The sequence below is a fragment of the Eretmochelys imbricata genome, chromosome 3, assembly GCF_965152235.1.
Source record: "Eretmochelys imbricata isolate rEreImb1 chromosome 3, rEreImb1.hap1, whole genome shotgun sequence".
Lineage (NCBI taxonomy): Eukaryota > Metazoa > Chordata > Testudines > Cheloniidae > Eretmochelys > Eretmochelys imbricata.
The window spans coordinates 197411012-197429923 of record NC_135574.1 but is presented as its reverse complement, the minus strand read 5'-3'; the positions used below and the strand labels follow the sequence as shown (position 1 = coordinate 197429923).

Genomic DNA, 18912 nt, shown 5'->3' with positions numbered 1-18912 from the left:
AAACTTCATTGCACCATGGCCCCCTTCTGACAACAAAACTTACTACATGACCCCAGAAGGGGGGAATCGAAGCCTGAGCCTGCACGAGCCCCACCACCCCAGGTGGGGGGCCAAAGCCCCAGCAAGTCTAATGCCAGCCCTGACCACAGTTTGAGAACCGCTGCTATAAAGGTATAATGGACTGACATTTACTTTCTACATGGGCAAACCACCAAGTTTAAAGAAACATATGATGTATGTTTATGCATGGCTTAACATACAATTGTGGCTGCACTGAGCTGTAACTGTCATTCTGAACAATGTGGTTTGGGCTAAATTATGTTAAAAAAATAAATTAGTCCACTTAAAACATGATTTGGCCCCAAACAGAGCACCAAAAACTGTATCAGAACCCAGTACAGTTAAACTGTGCTTTCCGCAACATGGATTTCTTTAACACCCATTGCTTTTATTATATTACATCCTAAGATCTCATTTTTTCCTACTTCAATATATTTTCTCCTTGTGTAATACACATACATGCTACAATACAGTTTCTGTTGTTTACTTCTATTAACTCTTTTTTTAAAGTTAACAGAGATCAGCATGACTATTTTAAGTGTTGTTTACAAACCAACAGAATTTTTATTTCAGATTTTCCATTCCTTATTATTACTTTAGTTGGATCCCAAGAGTCATATAATGCTTTCCATCTATCTGCACAACTCCAGCTGATATCAAGAGCACACGCAGACCAAGGGCATAAAAATTATTGACTTTGGAAAAATGAATAAAAAGTAAACGTTGTCAAGAATTAAGTAATGACAGAAAAGATGTGTGCTCATCTTAAAAACAGAATAGTCAGTTTCTTCAAATTCTTCAACATCAGATGAGTCATTGAATGAAGATGTCCATTGAAATGGAAGAACAGATCACCAGTGAGTACACCAATCTTGACATTTTCAGTACCACTGTCGTCAAAGTGTAGCAGTGAGGATCATTTAAATCTGTGTTTCAGGCCTCTCCAATACCAGGTTCATTCAGAAGCAGTGTACAATTTTTGGTGTGTTGAGTATAAACGAAGATGATTGTGCGGTGAGGCCATAAAACAGTTAAAAGTCAGAAGTTGGTGTTAAAAACATTCCATTTATTGTAGCACAAATTTAGTAAAAAAAAATTTAAAGTACTGACATTATTTTGTCTTGGATATATTTTTCCAGAAAGATTTAAACATGCAAGTTCACTATTAATTGCAAGTCTAGATATAATGGGGCGGGGGAGAAAACAGAGGGGAAGGGAAAATTAAAGAACTAAAAGATTCACTACGGATATTAATGCAAGACTGTCAGGTAACTTCATAATGGGTAAAAGCATCCAAACAGAGGAAAAATACATTCCTATTTAATGAAATTGATTCTAAGTCAACAGAAAACCACATAATAGTGTCCAACTTGCTCAACATGCTATCCAGCAATGAACAGAGAAGCATAAGGAGCTCTCTGATATTTTCTCAGGCAACAAAAATAAAAGGGAGAGTTGAGAGAACTTCTAACGCATAGCACACTGCAAACAGGGCACCTCTCCAAGAAATGACAGTCACTTGTTAAAAATACCCTACTTTCCTCAGTATCAACTCCTCACAGGCTGAAGTTTTAACAACTATTTCTGAAACTGAACCTCATAGGTAACTTTATACAGGTAAGTGACAACTAAGACCATTCCATAAACCAATAGGATAACTTCAGTCACTTATGAACTCCGACTATATTTTTAGTCTCAGAAAAATGGACTTTTTCCTTCTGTGGCTCAAAAGATTGATTTCTAAGCTATTTTATATTGCCAGAATTTTATTTATTTTTAGCAAAGACCTAAAGGTTGCTGTCACAATACAATAGTAACTACACTTGTCCTCTCCACTTCCACAAAATTACATACACATACTCAAGAGAGAAAAATTAAGGTTTCATGGAGACTTAAAGTGACTCAACTGTTTTGTAACCACATGAGCTCACACCTGCAGTTTGGTTTCAAAGAGATCATTTGTTTAGCTCCTAAACCTTCTCTACATACCACACTACTACTATTATATTATTCAGCAGGAGAGATGCTGAATCATAGTTTTGTCAGAAACCCTTCTTACATATGATATACTTTTGGATGTGAATTATTTTTAGAGAGGCACAGGGGGAAGGAAGGAGGCAGACTATAGTGGCTCCCAAATGAATGTGTTCCTTTTCAGGACAGATCAAAGACAGACGCCACTGACCTAAAACCACAGAAAGGAGGGAAGTGCATTAAAGTTAGTCACCTATATGATGGAATGGCAAATTATATTTAATAGAGTAATACGTTCCTTCCTATTGCTTGACTCATTCCAAAATGCATATATACAACATATTATATAGTTAATGGAGCTGTTGCACGAATTTGCATATCTCTGTAATGGACAACCTACAAATATGGCCTACAAATTTCAAGTATTAACACTGACACAGCATACGTTAAACCAACCAAATCCTAAAGTCACTTAAAAGCTTCTTTTAGAGAGAAACCTTCAACACTATAACATTTTAAAGCTGTTTATCTTATGAAAGTAAAACTGATTAATTACAATAACTGTGAATACTTCATGTGCCAGAGCAGCATACCCTCCATGCATTTCTATCTTTCCCTTCAGTTGGTTTACTACATGTAAAAAACAAATATCCAAGGAAGAATTGAAACAAATTTTACAAAATATTAGTAACTTCCAATTTAGTTTTATTTTTAATAATGTTATATTCACCTCTATTTTCTTATTTTGCAACTGCATTTAGTGCAAAAACCAAAGCACTTGAAGCTTTGCTGAAGAAGTCTTACTAACAGACATTTTTAAATAACCACACACTGCCCAGCCAGCTCTAATTACAAATGACCTGGATAGTTAATAATAAAATAAGCTGCATAATATAATTAAATTTAAAACAAACCAAAGATGTACTAAGCTTCATCTACAAGAAATTACAAGTTAATGAAAGTCTTTTTTTTTTTTTTATGTATACTGTTCTTAGAGTTTAAAAAAAAACCAGGGCTACAGTAAGGCTTCATTGACAAGTTTCTTTTAATTAAAGAAAAAAGTCCCCTCACCAATCTATGACTATGTACTTGAGCAGCATAGCAGATGTGAAGAGCATAGCAACAGCTTAGAAAAGGACATAAAGGATATCATGTCCAAAAAAAAATACCACAGAAATGTATATGGACAAAATGTAATTATCCCATTTGGAATTTGGTTTATGCACCAGGGCCAACATCACTACTCTTATTAATGTCTCAGGATCTTGGGTTTACGCTTCATCTCAAGGATAGCACCTCCTGCAGCACAGCAGCCCATAAAACCATGCTGACCAAAAGACAATAGTGCCATTTTAATGAACTACCAACTTTCTGCTGAACCCTGGGTTTTCCAAGGAAGTCTCCCATTTAAATACTAATCAGGCTAAACCTGACAAATGTGATATGAACACACTTTGAGGTGGTATTTTTGCTGACAGTGAGGACTTGCCTACACCATAACTTCGAGGCCCAGTTCTGCAATTTCCTGGTTGAAGCAGACAGACTGCTTCAACCAGGCAGGTAACATGATCAATGCCTTAATTTGTAACCAGTTAATGGTTAGTATTCTCAGAAACCAGAGCAGCTGGTCATGTTGCCCTGGTTAGCAACCTAGGCTGGCACATAGCTGTCTTCCTGTAAACAAGTTGTAACGCTTTATTGCAGTGTACACAAGAATCCTTAACCATGTCTTTGTAAATGGTTTCGCTGGTCCTCCTTCCGCTTGCTCTCTGAACCTTAACACATCCCAGCATCTGCTGCCCAACACACCAGCACTGCTCCATTGTTTCCATGTGCTCCCAGTCTATCTGTTGCATCCACTTGTTGTGTTTTGTACTTGGATTGTAAACTCTCCTGCTGATAATAGCTCACCTTACCTGATCACTCTCATTACAGTGTGTATGGTAAAAAGAAAAGGAGTACTTGTGGCACCTTAGAGACTAACCAATTTATTTGAGCATGAGCTTTCGTGAGCTACAGCTCACTTCATCGGATGCATACCGTGGAAACTGCAGCAGACTTTATATATACACAGAGAATATGAAACAATACCTCCTCCCACCCCACTGTCCTGCTGGTAATAGCTTATCTAAAGTGAGCATCAGGTTAGGCCATTTCCAGCACAAATCCAGGTTTTCTCACCCTCCACCCCCCCACACAAATTCACTCTCCTGCTGGTGATAGCCCATCCAAAGTGACAACTCTTTACACAATGTGCATGATAATCAAATTGGGCCATTTCCTGCACAAATCCAGGTTCTCTCACTCCCTCACCCCCCTCCAAAAACCCACCCCCATACACACACAAACTCACTCTCCTGCTGGTAATAGCTCATCCAAACTGACCACTCTCCAAGTTTAAATCCAAGTTAAACCAGAATATCGGGGGGAGGAAAAAACAAGAGGAAATAGGCTACCTTGTATAATGACTTAGCCACTCCCAGTCTCTATTTAAGCCTAAATTAATAGTATCCAATTTGCAAATGAATTCCAATTCAGCAGTTTCTTGCTGGAGTCTGGATTTGAAGTTTTTTTGTTTTAAGATAGCGACCTTCATGTCTGTGATTGCGTGACCAGAGAGATTGTGTATGGTAACGCCCATTGTTTCACGTTCTCTGTGTATATAAATCTCCCCACTGTATTTTCCACTGAATGCATCCAATGAAGTGAGCTGTAGCTCATGAAAGCTTATGCTCAAATAAATTTGTTAGTCTCTAAGGTTCCACAAGTCCTCCTTTTCTTTTTGCAGATACAGACTGACACGGCTGCTACTCTGAAACCTGTTTCCCATGATGTATTTGTAAGGTGCATAGCACAATGAGATCCCGGTCCATGATTAGGACTCCTAGGTGCTACCACAATACAAATAAATAATACTTTGCACTTTTATCCTACCTTTCAACCCATGGTCTCAAGGCCCTTATACATTTTTACAGATCTTCTAAGGATTTTGCAAATTGATAAGGAGATATCTAAAGTAGGTAAAATCTGGAAGTTAACAGACACCTGGTTTGACAATTTATAAATTTAAAGCATATCTTTTTCTTGTAAAAAAAAAAATTTTACATCATTTCAGATCATTCAAATAAATGAAAAGATTGCCAAGAGAGCCAACTGAAATAAATATATGCGGGGAGGGGAGGGCGTTTGTCTCTTTCTTTAAAGCAGTATTTGGGTTAGTTCATTTAAAAAAATTACTATATTTGTTCTGTACATTGAAAGTTTAGTTAACTAGGGGAAACTGCTTTTATTTTCTGGATTTACCTCAAGATGTGTACATTTTGTAACAATCAACATAGCAAATGGTCCAGGCAGTGTCCTTTCAATATCTTTTTCAGCAGTCAACTAGCAGTCATTACCTATAAAGACTTCTGATTGAGGTCACTTTTTGAAAGTGTCCAAAATATTACTTTCCAGATACTTGTCTACTTTTTTTCCATTTTTAAATGGAAAAATAAAAAGCCCTCTCAACAGCAATTGAACTAACATTTTATATGTCTTCCCCTACTGCAAACCAAGAGTAGTTATATTTGTACTACGCAAAAATGCCTCTTATTAAAATAGGCAAAGCAGCTTGCAACACCCACATGGGCCCAACAAATAATGTGTGGTATTCTACTTTCTTTTAACATTCAGATGAAAGGAAGTGTGCTCAACAATCTCTCATCTCTCACAATGCTGGAAATTTTCTTAAATTATGAAAGTATCAAACTAACATATAATTACTAACGACTTGGAAGACAAAGCTTTCAGTGAAGGATCCTGACAAAACAATCCCTCTTTTACGCACAACGCAAAAGTATTTCTCAGTCCACCAGAGGAGAAAGGGGACCTCATTTGGCAATCAATTTTGAAGTAGCTCTTGCAGTGCATTACCTGGCTGCATATCAGAGACATTTAAAATTCACAGACATGATTTTCTTACCATATCTATAATTGTTATTGCCAACACAGCCCTTACAGGCATTGTGTGTCCTGGCAGCTCAGACGTTTATTTCCCCACAAACTTTTAAAACTTCCAGATACAGAACCTGGAAGATCGGGAACAACAACATAGTTCTAACAATTGTAACTCATGTTTCGGTGGGATTTAGCCCTGACACCCAATCTGACTTATCCTGGGAACTGAAGGGGGAAGAGAATTTTACAGAGTATTTTAAAGCAACTTTCAGTGGTCTCACACTGTGGGAATGGAGAATTGCCGCTCTGCTTCAGAAAGATTTTTGTTTTTTTGAAACTTCCTCATGGTTTGAAAATCTCGTTCACGCTGTCCCAGCCCTGACTCAGCAGCCACCATGGAAGGTGGGTATTAAGAGAGGACAATCACAGAATCATGGGACTGGAAGGGACCACGAGAGCTCATCTAGTCCAGTCCCCTGCACTCATGGCAGGACTAAGTATGATCACTCTAGACCATCCCGGACAGGTGTGGTCTGTCCCAGTGACTAGTCCCAGCCCTGACCAGCAGCCAAGGGGGCGTGGGGGGAGCCCCGCAGGTAAGGGGATAGCAGCCACCAGAGAAAGGGGTAACGGGGGAGATAAGGACAGTGACGGCCCTGACCCAGGGCAAATAAGGACCCGTCCGCCGTCGGCCCCCAGGAAAGGGGAGGACCTCGGCCCCGCGACCCCCAGGGAAGGGGGTAGGACAGTCCCCGCAGCCCTTACGGCGGGAAATGAGCCGCAGGAGCCTGCTCCGCCCGGGACTCACCTGCGGTTCAGGGGCCGGACTCGGACAGCCACCTTCACCGAAGCCATGGCGCATCCCTGCCCCGGCCCAGGGCTGGCCCTCCCGGCTGCCGGCTAGGGGACAGGCCACATCCCCGCCTCCGGCGCTACTGCATGCTGCCGTCACGGCGGGCGGGCCGCCCCCCTCCCACGCAGTCGCCCGAATCACTGCGCCGGCCGGGCCGGCTCCCCTTGTTGTCACGGCAGCCACGGGGCAGCGGCGGCGAGCACCACTGGTACGGCGCCAGCGCAGGGACAAACCGCCGCGGGACGCGTTACTCCTCCCCCTCGCCTGGCTGCCGGCCGGAGCCCCGCCCACTGCGGAGCTCCCGGCACAGGCAGGGGCGGGGCGCGAGCCCGGGAGTGCCCCTCAAACGGGAGCCCGCTCACAGAGCGGCGAGCCCCTCGAGCCCAGGCGGGGAGCATAGTCACAGGGAGGGATCCCCACCCCACCCACAGACAGAGACGGGTGGGCAGGTGCAGTCACTGGCCAAGCCTGTCCCCTGGGGGTACACACTCCTGCCCCCATGGGGCTAAACCCCATGGTGGGTTTAGCTGTTTGCTTCTTTTTCCTCACAGGAAGGATGAGCTCAAGAGCTGTAGGGTTTGTGTAATCAATCCCACACAGCATCTAATCCCAGATGATGGAGTGACCTGGCCCACCCGTAATTAAAGATCTGATGAGCTCTGCAGTGGAACAATCAGCCCAGGCAGCTAAAACAAAAAAAAACACCAAAAAAATCCCAGATGATGACTGGACCCAAGAGGAGCTGCCAATATTTTTTTTAATTTTGGAATGTGATGAGAAGCAGGATGGGTTAGGTTCTGGTCCATACCCTGCGAAAGCAGTGGGAGTCTTACTAATGGGCTTTGGTGTTGCACAGTGGCATAATAAAAGTACTGTAAATTCTGGTATAATGCCAGGAAGTAAGGACATGAAGAGGAGCCCCGTCCTGCTCACACTGAAGGCAATGGGAAAATCCCACCTAACGCTGCGTTGTCAAGGCTTGCAAATATATTGCAAACACAGAAATAGGATTTTGGCCCCTTCTGCAGGCAGTCTTTCAATAATACAAACCGTTTTAAAAGATTGTGTCTTTGTACAGTGTCTAGTGGAGTCCTTCCAGGTGCTACCATAACACAAACATTATTAATAATGATTAATTATGAAATTATTATTATTACTAAATCAAAACAAATGCCCAGATCCCACAAAGGATCAGGAGTTTTGTTTGTGGAATTGAAGGTTCGTTCTTGTGGCTCCCTTTGCAGAAATGGGACATGAAAGTGGACACTTTTTCTTTTACTGATTTATTTAAAAGTGCTATCAGTTTTGTTTAAAGCTTGTTCTCCCATTTGGAGGATTTACAGGAGTATCTCTTTAATACATGTAAAAATTTGTCACTTAACTCCCTCCCTCACATATAACAGTAATGTGAATCATTAACAAGAGAAATCAGGGAAATTCACACTGCAGTGGGTTTGCAAATTTCATTGTGACTGCAGATGTAATAATATAATCGTGCATTTACATAGCAAAGGCTATTCTGATAACTTAAAAGGGCTAGAAACTATTTTGTAAAAACAAAATTGGATTCTGGATAATGTGACAGAAAGTTATAGACAGTTCTCAGTTTGCAGCATGTGGATTTAGACTTCTCTTAATTTAAAATAATATTTTACTCTGTTTTATATATTATATATATTGTTCATATAATTATCAAAAATAACGATGTATGAGAACAAGTATAAACTACAAATAAAGCAGTTCATCACATTATTCATGTTTTTTGAAAAACATGAATACACAATGTTGTGATAATCAGGAAAATCCTGACCCTAATTAACTCAATGAGAGTTTTGCCATTGACTTCTATAGGGTGAGGATTTCACTCAATGTTTATATACATAATACATATGTGACAAAGTCATGTACGCTGTAAACAGGTACTGGGATGAGAAAGGGTCTTGTTTAAAATGGATATGCAAGGGGGATTGTCAAAATAAAAATAGTTTACTGGGGAAACCCTTAACACTTTAGATGATTAAAGACAAAATAGTTTTAAACAACTAATTTACTTTTCTGCATTTATGCTGTTTACTATAAGGCCTAGTAGGTCTCAAACCCAGGCCTGTAGAGGTGCTGAGTAGCAAATACTCCACATTGTTATGCAGCAGCAGCCAGTTTGTGCTCCCTACCCACAACCCACTATGGGCACAGACTACAGGAAGTCCCACTTCAAGGGAATGGGACAGACAGCAGCCTCATGCCACCTGATTAGCAGTATCTCGGATCAGAGATCAGTAAATAATTCTGCAATTCTTTAAGATATTTAATCGTATCATTCAGATCATTTTTTCCTTGCAGAATTTAGGATTTTCCATCTTACATTATCATGAAGGATCTGCTAGGTAACTTTTAATCTTTATTTGAACCACATCCCCCAATTGGTTAGAACACCCCTAAGAGAATGGCTGCATTGCAGAGAATGCTTTCCAGCTCAGGTTGACAGACACGTGCTAGCTATGTTTGAGCTAGCATGCTGAAAATAGCAGTGGAGCCATGGGTAGCACTGGCAACTGCTCAGGCTGGCCACCTGAGTAAAAACTCATCCAGATCCCCTGGGTGTGTACTCAGATTGCTAGCCCAAACTGCTACCCATGCTTCCCCCAGCTACACTATCTACCTAAGCTGGGGAACATGCTCCCAGCTGCTGTGTAGATGTAACCCTTAGATTTACAGTTGGTTTCTTTGGTATTCCATTGATTCAATCTTGATCTTGCTGTCAGAAGACTGTGACTGTGACTTTAAACCCCATATTCTTTACGGAAATATGGTTATGATATGCATATGGCATAACTAAGATATATTTTATGCAAGACGGCTCATGTAAGGTATCATTGGAAACATTATGATTTACTGAATGTGATTATCCAATTTGTATGCATGTATCATTTTTGTATCCAAAGTTAGGAATATTGACTATGTAACAATTACAACTATGTATGTACTTGGGAGACACCCTCCAGACAGCCGGCCATCACAGCCTAGATGGGCCATTAGGAAAAAACAATAAGACTGTGAAGATACTAATCTCTCTCCTTCCTGAGAGGAAGGTCAGGTGATTATGTCACCTGATGCAAAATACCAACTTGGACACTGCTGGTACTTTTCCTCTGTAGGTGGATGGGGATCAAACAAAGGTTTCCTGCCTTAGGCAAATTCCTTCTAAGTCTGGGGAGGGGGTTGATCTGGACTCTTCTCCACTGCCTTCCCACTCATGAAGAAAGACTGCTAAAAACACCTGAAGAGACAAAGACAAGGGCCGAGTCCAGATTGAGACAGAGGAGTCTAGTCTGTAAAGAGAAATAACTGGAATTGTAAGCTACAGAAACTCTGCATCTTCCCTAAGTCAACATTTAGGGTGAGAAATTATATTTTGTAACCAGTTTCTTTAAGATCTTAAAATTAGTATGCATGTTTTGTTTTATTTGCTTGGTAATCTGCTTTGTTCTGTTTGCTATCTCTCATAATCACTTAAAATCTACCTTTTATAGTCGTTAAACTTGTTTTTGTTTATTAGTAAACCCAGTTTGTGCAATCCATATCGGGGGAGGGGGTGCAGAGGAGGGGAGAAGCTGTGCTTATCTCTCTTCACACTGAGGGAGAGGGTGAATTTTTATGAGCTTGCGCTGTGCAGATCTTTCTATACAGCACAAGACAGTATTATTTTGGGTTTATTCCCTAGCGAGATGTGCACGTGAATGCTGGGTGAATCCTCTCACACAGAAAACCCTGTTGAAGCTTAGGGTACCTTTCTGATAGTGAAGAGTAAGGCTGGGAATAGCTGGTCCCAGTGTCCTGGATAAGGCTCCGATTTGGTCACGGAAGTCACAGAATCCATGAATTCTGTAGTCCTCCAGGACTTCAGCCCACAGCAGCCGGGAGCTGCAGGGTACCGCCATCGCCCGTGGTGGCCGGGAGCTGCAGGGTACCCCTGCTGCCCAGAGTGGCAGGGGCTCTGGAGTTTCCCAGTCCCCATGGGTGCAGGGATGCCCTGCAGCTCCCCAGCCAGGGCAGGAAGGGAGGAATCTCCCACAGTGCCCCAGCCTCCATGGGCGGGGGGGGGGATCCCCCACAGCTCCTCAGCTGCCGCTGGGGGAATCCCCCAAGGCTTCCCAGTTCCAGCGGTTGCTATGATAGATCTGGATGGGCTTCCACTTGTCAGGCTTCCTAATCTCATAGTTAACTGGCACAACTTGGTGCACAACTTCATAGAGTCCTTGCCACTTGGACAATAGCTTGAAATACTCAGGAATAAAAGGAGAACACAATCACCTGGCCTAAATAAGCGGACCTGTGATCCCTTGTGTAGGTACACTCCTGGGTCTCCTGAGCAGGGAGGAGGTTTTCTTTAGCCAAGGTCCCCACAATCTCCAATTTCTCTCAGAGCTTCAACACATATTGTAGGACATTCTCAGTTCTAGGAAGTCTGTCCTTTCCACATCTCTCAGAACAGGTTGAGGATTTCCCAGGGTCATCTCCCATACACAGGTTCAGATGGGGAGAATCCAGTAGATGATTGTGGGACTTCCCGAATAACAAACTTTTTCGATATCTGCTTCAAGGTCCAGATGAAGCATTCAACCAGACCATCCATCTATGGGTGGATGATAGACTGAAATGCATGAGGTCTTTATTTTTTAGGAGATCACAGACTTGTTTCAGCAGCTGAGATGTTAAATTCATGCCTTGATCCATGAGGATCTCCTTAGGAGCACCCATTCGAGCAAAGACTTTCAGCAGTTCTGTGACAATAGTCTTTGCATTGGTGTTGTGCAGGGGGGTTGCCTCAGGATAGCAAGTAGCATAAATCAACTATCACTAATATGTGTTTGTAGGCAAGTGCACTTTTTCTCCAAGGAGCCAATGAGGTCTATCCTGATTCATTCAAAGGGGACGATGATGACCAAGGCTTCCCCCCACCCTTTTTGCCCTGCTAATTGGCATTCAGGGCAAGAGTTGAAGAAACTTGGTATACACCAGGCCAAAAGGAGCAGTGCAAGATCTAGGCCAGAGTTTTCTCCTGTCCAAGGTGACCTGCTGGGCGGAGGAGGGCAGGCGGGAGAGATGGCATGGGCCAGTCACAGACTTCACACCAGTGAGGCTGGGGGACAAGGAGTTGCAACCGAATTTTCCCCATAAAATGGTCTCTTTCCAGCCTGTACAATTGCTCCCCTTGGAGCTCAAAGTGGGGGTACTGCTCTACTCATTGGGGATCTACCACTTCCCCATTAACTACTGGGAGATGGTCATACACCCGACTCAGGTTGTCTCAGACTAGGGTCTGCCCACACCCAGAATCTACTCAGCCTGTTACCTTGATCCCATTTATTTGCACAGTGACCATTACCTCTGCAGGAGTGTGCTTCTGGCCACAGCTCTCTGCTGTCCACACTTGCCCATATAGGATAACAGTGACCCTGAAATTCACATGAAAATCAGGTCTCCATGGTTAGCCAAGGGGCTGCTGGCTGAGAGCTGGATATCTGGGGGTGTCCCACCGTAGGTGCTTAACATGGTTTCCCCTCCCAGCCTTCTGATGGGGGTATCCCCCAGGGTCCCCAGGCTTTTTATTTGGATCAGATTGGAGGGGCTGGGATTTCCTCTGGGATCCCAGTTCAGGGCTCAAGGGCCAGCTGGACCCCTGATAGGGTGGGGCCTTGGGGACCACCCTGGCTATTTTTCAGTTCCCATAGCTGGGCTCTCCCTTCTCCGGAGGGGTCCCCTTGGCATCAGGCAATGGCTTGGGTATGGCAGTTAGAGCAGTCTCAGCTGTTCCATCTATCACACTGCATCAGTTATGGACTCAGGCTGATGTTTAAGCACCCAGTCCCTACTCCTTGTCAGGAGAATATGGGTGAATTGTTCCAACAGAATGAGCTCGGCCACCTCTACTCCTGTCCATTCCTCTGCTTTTAGCCACCTTCAACACAGGTCTCAGTTTCTGGGCAACAACACGGGGTCAGGATATTGTGGGATACTTCTCCCTGAAGAACCTCTGGCAGGTCTCCTCCATGATGTCAAGGTAGTCCAAAATGACTGATCTCACTTGGGTATAGCCTCAGGCAGACTCAGCATTTAGCCCCTGATATGAAGCCTGCGCCGGCCCCATCAGGTATGGTGCCATCAGGGTGGCCCATTGGTCAGGTGGCCATTGAGCTGCCATCGCCACCTGTTCAAACGTTGTCAAGGAGGCCTTGGGGTTGTCCTCAGGGCCTTTGTGAGTTTCACCAGCATGGAAGGTGCCCCTGGTCTAGGGGTGGTGATGTGGTTGAGAAGTCCCGGGGGGCTTCTGGGGATGCAACAAGGCCATGACCTGCTGAACCAACTATTGCTGTTGTTCCAGTTGTTGGCTCCCTAGGTCCCAAACCAGATGCTACTGTGGGGCATCCATTTGCTATAGGAGCTGTTGCTGGGCTGCCTGCTGCTGCTGCTGTTGGTTCTCTGTCACCCATTTCAGCAGACACTCTAGATCCATAGCTGTGACCCACCAGTCCATATCACTTTCGTGTAGGCTGTTTGGCTGTCTAGGTCAGTCAGTCCTCCCCTCTCTCAGGGGTGGGAAAGTACCAGCGATCTCCACCAAGTTCTCCACATGGTCCTCACATGGCGGGTGGTTGGTAGAGGAACATTTCCTAGTGCAGAGGTGGGCAAACTATGGCCCACAGGCTACATCCGGCGCACAGGACCCTCCTGCCCAGCCCCTGAGCTCCTGGCCCAGGAGGCTCGCCCCAGGCCTCTCCCCTGCTGTCCCCCCTCCCCCGCAGCCTCAGCTCACTGCGCCGCTGGTGCAATGCTCTGGACAGCGGCGCTGTGAGCTCCCAGGGCAGCACAGCTGCAGAGCCCAGCCTGGCCCCGAGCTCTGTGCTGGGCGGTGGCATGGCTGGCTCCAGCCGGGCGGCACGGCTGTAGTGCCGCCAGCCACCAGTGCTCCAGGCAGCACGGTAAGGGGGCAGGGAGCAGAGGCGGTTGAATAGGGGGCAGGGGAGTTCAGGGTGGTGGTCGGGGGCAGGGGTGTGGATAGGGGTTGGAGCGATCAGAGGGTGGAGAACAGGTGGGTTGAATGCGAGCAGGGGTCCCAGGCGGGCAGTCAGGAAGGAGCGGGGGTTGGATAGGGCGGCAGGAGACAGTCAGGATACAGGGAGAAGAGGTGGTTGGATGGGGCAGAGGTCCCGGGGGCAGTCAGGAATGAGAGAAGGGGTTGGATGGGGCAGTGGGGGGCAGTCAGGGGTGGGGGTTCCGGGGGCAGTCAGGGGACAGTGAACGGGGGGGGGGGGGTGGATGGGGCAGGAGCCCCAGGTGGGCCAACAGGAACAGGGAGGTTGGATCAGGCAGGAGTCCGGGGGAGGCCCGTCAGGGGGTGAGAAGAAGGTAGGGGTAAGATAGGGGGCGGGGGGCAGGCCACACCTGGCTGTTTGAGGAGGCACAGTTTCCCCTAACTGACCCTCCATACAATTTCCAAAACCCAATGCTGCCCTCAGGCCAAAAAGTTTGCCCACCCCTGTCCTAGTGGACTGGGGCTTAGGCCTGTGCCTTGCAAAGGGGTTGTTAGTAGTGGAGCCCGTGGGCCCTCCCACTCCACCGGACTCCAACCCAGGGCCCTTTGAGGACTATCAGTGCTGTGACAGCCAGGGGCACTTAAGGCTGCCCTCCTTGGGCCACTTTCTAGCACCCCCCTGGGATTATCCCAAGATCACCATCTGGGCTGAGGTGGCATGATGGGTGTCCACTCACCACAAAGCACCTTCTGGGTGGCTGTGTGTAGCGTCATTGCTTCCTCTCTCGCAGGAGGCAACTGCCTCCTCCCACAATGGGGCTCACCCTTCTGGGCCAGATCAGTCCTAGAGCTTCCCCCTGCTGGGACAGTCCAAACAAAACAAAGGGAATTAACAAACCCGGAGTCCACAGGAGAGGGAGAGGGGGATGTTTCTCTCTCAGGTGGTCTCTGTAGCAGGTCCTCCCTTCCCTCAGAGAGGGACTTCTGGGAAGTTGTTTTAGGGAGACTTCTACTTTTCCCTCAGCTCTTCTCTGCTGGAGCTGTAGGTTGCAGGTCTGCTCTATTCCCTAGCCTGCTACCAAATGAGCTGTTCCCCTACCTTTCAACTACTCCTCCTGTTAATGCATTCCCTACAGGCAGGGCACGGTGGGGCAGGACTGGCTGCGCCCAGAGTAGTTCCTTAACCCCTTGTTGCCCACTGAGGGGTTTGTATACTCCGCCCTTTAAATATAACAAGGAGAACAGTGGCTTGCCAGAAATAAGGTCCCAGCCCCTTGTTTCAGTTTCAGTTAAGGATCCTGACAAGAAAGAGTCTAGTGCATAGCAAGGGAAATGAAGAATAATTGGTTATAGTTGACATTTAATTTCTACACAGTTGGAGAGAGAAATGAGATTGACTGTTGTTCAATTCATTATATCCTCCAACCATCCAGGAATGTAGCAATTTGTTGTTTCTTTATTAAATATAATAGGGAGATGTTTTGATAACTTTTCCTTGTAGAGTTCTCATTCTTCAAAATTCATATGCGTTAGCAGCCTGCAATCTCACTATTGTTCATCATGTTATTGTTATATCTCCCAATTAACATGAAGGCAATTTGTTATGTCAAAAAGGCAATATGACAAAACTTGATAAGCAAGCAAGCTGCAGAAAGGTCTAATAACTTTTTATGAGTTACTACACCATTACTGTCAAGATTTTAAAGTGGTCTTTTGATAGCACTTGGAAACCTTAGCAGGCATGAAAATGAAGGCCCTCTCTCATTCATTAGCTAGATTTTTCTGACTGCTATTAGGGTGCATCTTCATTAGGAAATGACACATTGTTGCTTCAGCTTTGGGTCAAAAACAGTTTTATTTATAGGATTTTCTTTGGGGATCTGAGCACTTCACCTCAGTCAATCAGTTTATCTTCACTACACCAGGTAGGTAGGGAAGTATTATTATCCTGATTTTATAGATGGAGAACTGAGGCACAGTTAAACGATTTTTGCAGGGTCACTCTGCATAGCTGTGGAAAAGCCAGGAACAAAGACAAGATCTCCTAGATGCCCGTCCAGTACCTTAGCTGTGAGACCAACTATCCTGTCAAGTCTGTGTCTCCCTCACATTCGATAATAGGTACTAAAAATTATTTGATCCTACCTATGCTGAACAGTTACAAACTGATGAGGTAGTGGGGCAAGAGGGAGACCTATTTAATGGCTCCCATTTTCTTCAGGTAGATAGAGCCTTAAAGAGTGGATAGATTCTTCTTGACCCTCACTCCTTTCTTTTCCAAAGCTGATATTAGGGATGCATGAACTATGTGGTTGCAGGTGGCACGCTCTCAACCTGTTACATGAGACACTTCTTCCGATATAAGATAGCAAGAAGTAGAAGCTAAAGCACAAATTGCACCTAAAGAAGCTGAAGTGCTGGAAGGATCAGGGAGGCCTGTAGCATACACACCTACTGGCAGTGGATTCAGAGAGGTAAGAGAAATTATGAAGCTGGCAACTTTAGCAGCAGGGGCTAACAGCTGTTGAGGGCATCTTTCTGCCACCACAGAGACAGGAGCTGGGTGGTGACTACTGGCATGTTGTTGTCTAGTGGAGAAAACTGTCCTTCCAGAATGGCTGTGGAATACTTCATGCCTGGCTGATTTATGCACCAAGAGTGTGTGCCTGAAAAGAGCCTGTAACAAAAACAAAGTCGGATACAAATTTGCATTATTTTCCATATATTTGCATAAATTCAGGCACAACCTGAAGCATGTGCATTCCCATATTAAAATTATATTAATGACAGTTAGGTGTAAGCATTTCTGGAGAGCCTAGAGTGTTAGGCTGCTGCCATGTAGAAGACAACGAAGAATGAAACTCCCATGCCACAGCATATTTCCAATATTGTCATTATTCTCTTTTTCGTGGTAGAAAGTCCTAAGATGATGAGCAGGGATGGGAAGTGTTATCCATAACTTATCACAACCCCAAAAGTGTCAAAAGGAAATGCAGAAAGCCAAGATATAGTCAACAATTTTCTATTGGTGGGCTTACAAGAACTGGTAATGACATATTAAGATTGTACACTGGAAAGTCAGGGGTCCTCAAAATGCATTTACATTTATTTTCCCCTCAAAAAATGTTTGCTCACTGACCTCTGGCAACAAACTGAAAAAGCAGCCCTTCTGACAAATTTCAAAGCGAAATCAGATGAAATGAGACCTGAGGAAATGTGAACATGAAGGCCCTGACCCAAAGCCCCTTGTATTCACTGACAAGACTCTTAACTTCAGTTGACTTTGGATCAGAAAGAAATGTGAGCTCAGAATTGTGTTTTCTGAGAAGACATTTAGAGGAATCTAAATGTGGATAAGCTAAATTATGAAAGATATTAAAGGAAATTTTTCTTTGAATGATTTTAATGCCAGGATTATTTCCTAACACATTCATTGCATATATCTTCCTTCACTGAGCATGAAGCCCAGCATCAGAAAAAACCCCAGCAACCAATCAAACCATACCAAAAAACCCAGACTGTTGGTCAAGTATCCCCTATGAAATAGGGCTACATATCTGTATTCTACAGGGGAAAACAGAGTAGGTCTGAGTGTCTGAATACTTAGTACACAGAAGAAAATTATGTTCTGGGAGGCACTTAGAGTGGGATTTTCAGACGTGGCTAGCGAGCTAATTCACACTGAAATCAATGAGAACTTGGTGCCTAGGCACTTTTGAAAATTTGAAGATCTTAAATGAAAGCCAAGATCATGCTGCTTATTACTATCATTGTGAAATTTATGTATTGATACTATGTAAAAACTTATATATGTATAATGAAACTATGTTCCTAAAATCTGAATCAAGGTAGGGTTGATAAATAGGTTTATTCCAGGCAAAGAATATATATTCACCTGGCTGCCTTGGTTCACATGTGAATTAAGCATTGTAAACCAACAGAATAGAAGCTCTATTTGCATATGATGTCAAATTGAGGATGTGAAGGCAGCATGGGGTCAGCATACCAGGGAATAAACCCTGGCAGGTCATCCTGACTGAGGACAAAACAGTGAATTTATGGGGATATAAGGAAAAGGCAAAAGGAAACCTTTTTATCCATCCCAGAGGAAGGAAAAATGACAGCACTTTCTGCATTCATGAAAGAGGTATCTCAGCCAGGTTGGTTGGAGCTGCTAGGAGACTGCTTTGCGTGAGATAAACTTCTTCAGACAATGGTTCAGCCTGTTAAAGTTAACTTTACACTCAAGTAAACGTGTTATAAAAAAAAGTATATGTAACCATTTCTGTTTCCATTATCTTGACTCATTACCTCTCAGTCTTAGCTGTTGAAAACATATTTATAATGAAAACAATCATATCTTAGTGCTCTGGTATTCTGAAAGGCCTTATCCGGAGTTGTAACATTCAAGCTGTGTGCATAGTGTTCCCTTGGGCAGCAAACCTAGTCATTTCTGTGAGTGTCCGGCAGTTAATGAATGGACATTGCAGGGGAGTACTCGGGGGTTGATGTGTGCCTATCACTAACCTGCACTGAGAGGGTGAGGGCTGTGGAGGCCTGAAGATAGTTCTTATGTTTCCAGAGGCTGGTGGTTTCAGGGAACTGAGCTACAGCAAGAACAGACAAGACCACTTCATGATAAGGGCAAGAAGTGGTGAGTTGCCATAGGAAGGAAGATTTATTCAAGCAGGAGCAAATGACAAGGGGCCCAGGGCTTGCACCTTCTTCAGGCAATTCCTGCCTGTCGTCTGAGAATCTGTAGTGACAGGTTTCAGAGTAACAGCCGTGTTAGTCTGTATTCGCAAAAAGAAAAGGAGTACTTGTGGCACCTTAGAGACTAACCAATTTATTTGAGCATAAGCTTTCGTGAGCTACAGCTCACTTCATCGGATGCATCTGATGAAGTGAGCTGTAGCTCACGAAAGCTTATGCTCAAATAAATTGGTTAGTCTCTAAGGTGCCACAAGTACTCCTTTTCTTTTTGAGAATCTGTAGAACAACCTCTACTTTATTTCACTCGACAAAACATAGTCTTTACTCCTTAGTCAAGCAA

The 18912-nt window shown here is 44.2% G+C and overlaps 1 protein-coding gene across 1 annotated transcript in view; it reads right to left on the bottom strand.

The window, feature by feature from the left end:
* The window catches only part of KIF16B (kinesin family member 16B), a 234811-nt gene extending 227910 nt beyond the window's left edge, over positions 1-6901 (bottom strand). The window contains exon 1 of the mRNA XM_077812041.1: positions 6782-6901. Coding sequence (XP_077668167.1) covers positions 6782-6828 — 47 coding nt within the window. The 5' untranslated portion in view covers positions 6829-6901. The remainder of the gene's footprint in view (positions 1-6781) is intronic.
* Between the last annotated feature and the right edge of the window lie 12011 nt (positions 6902-18912).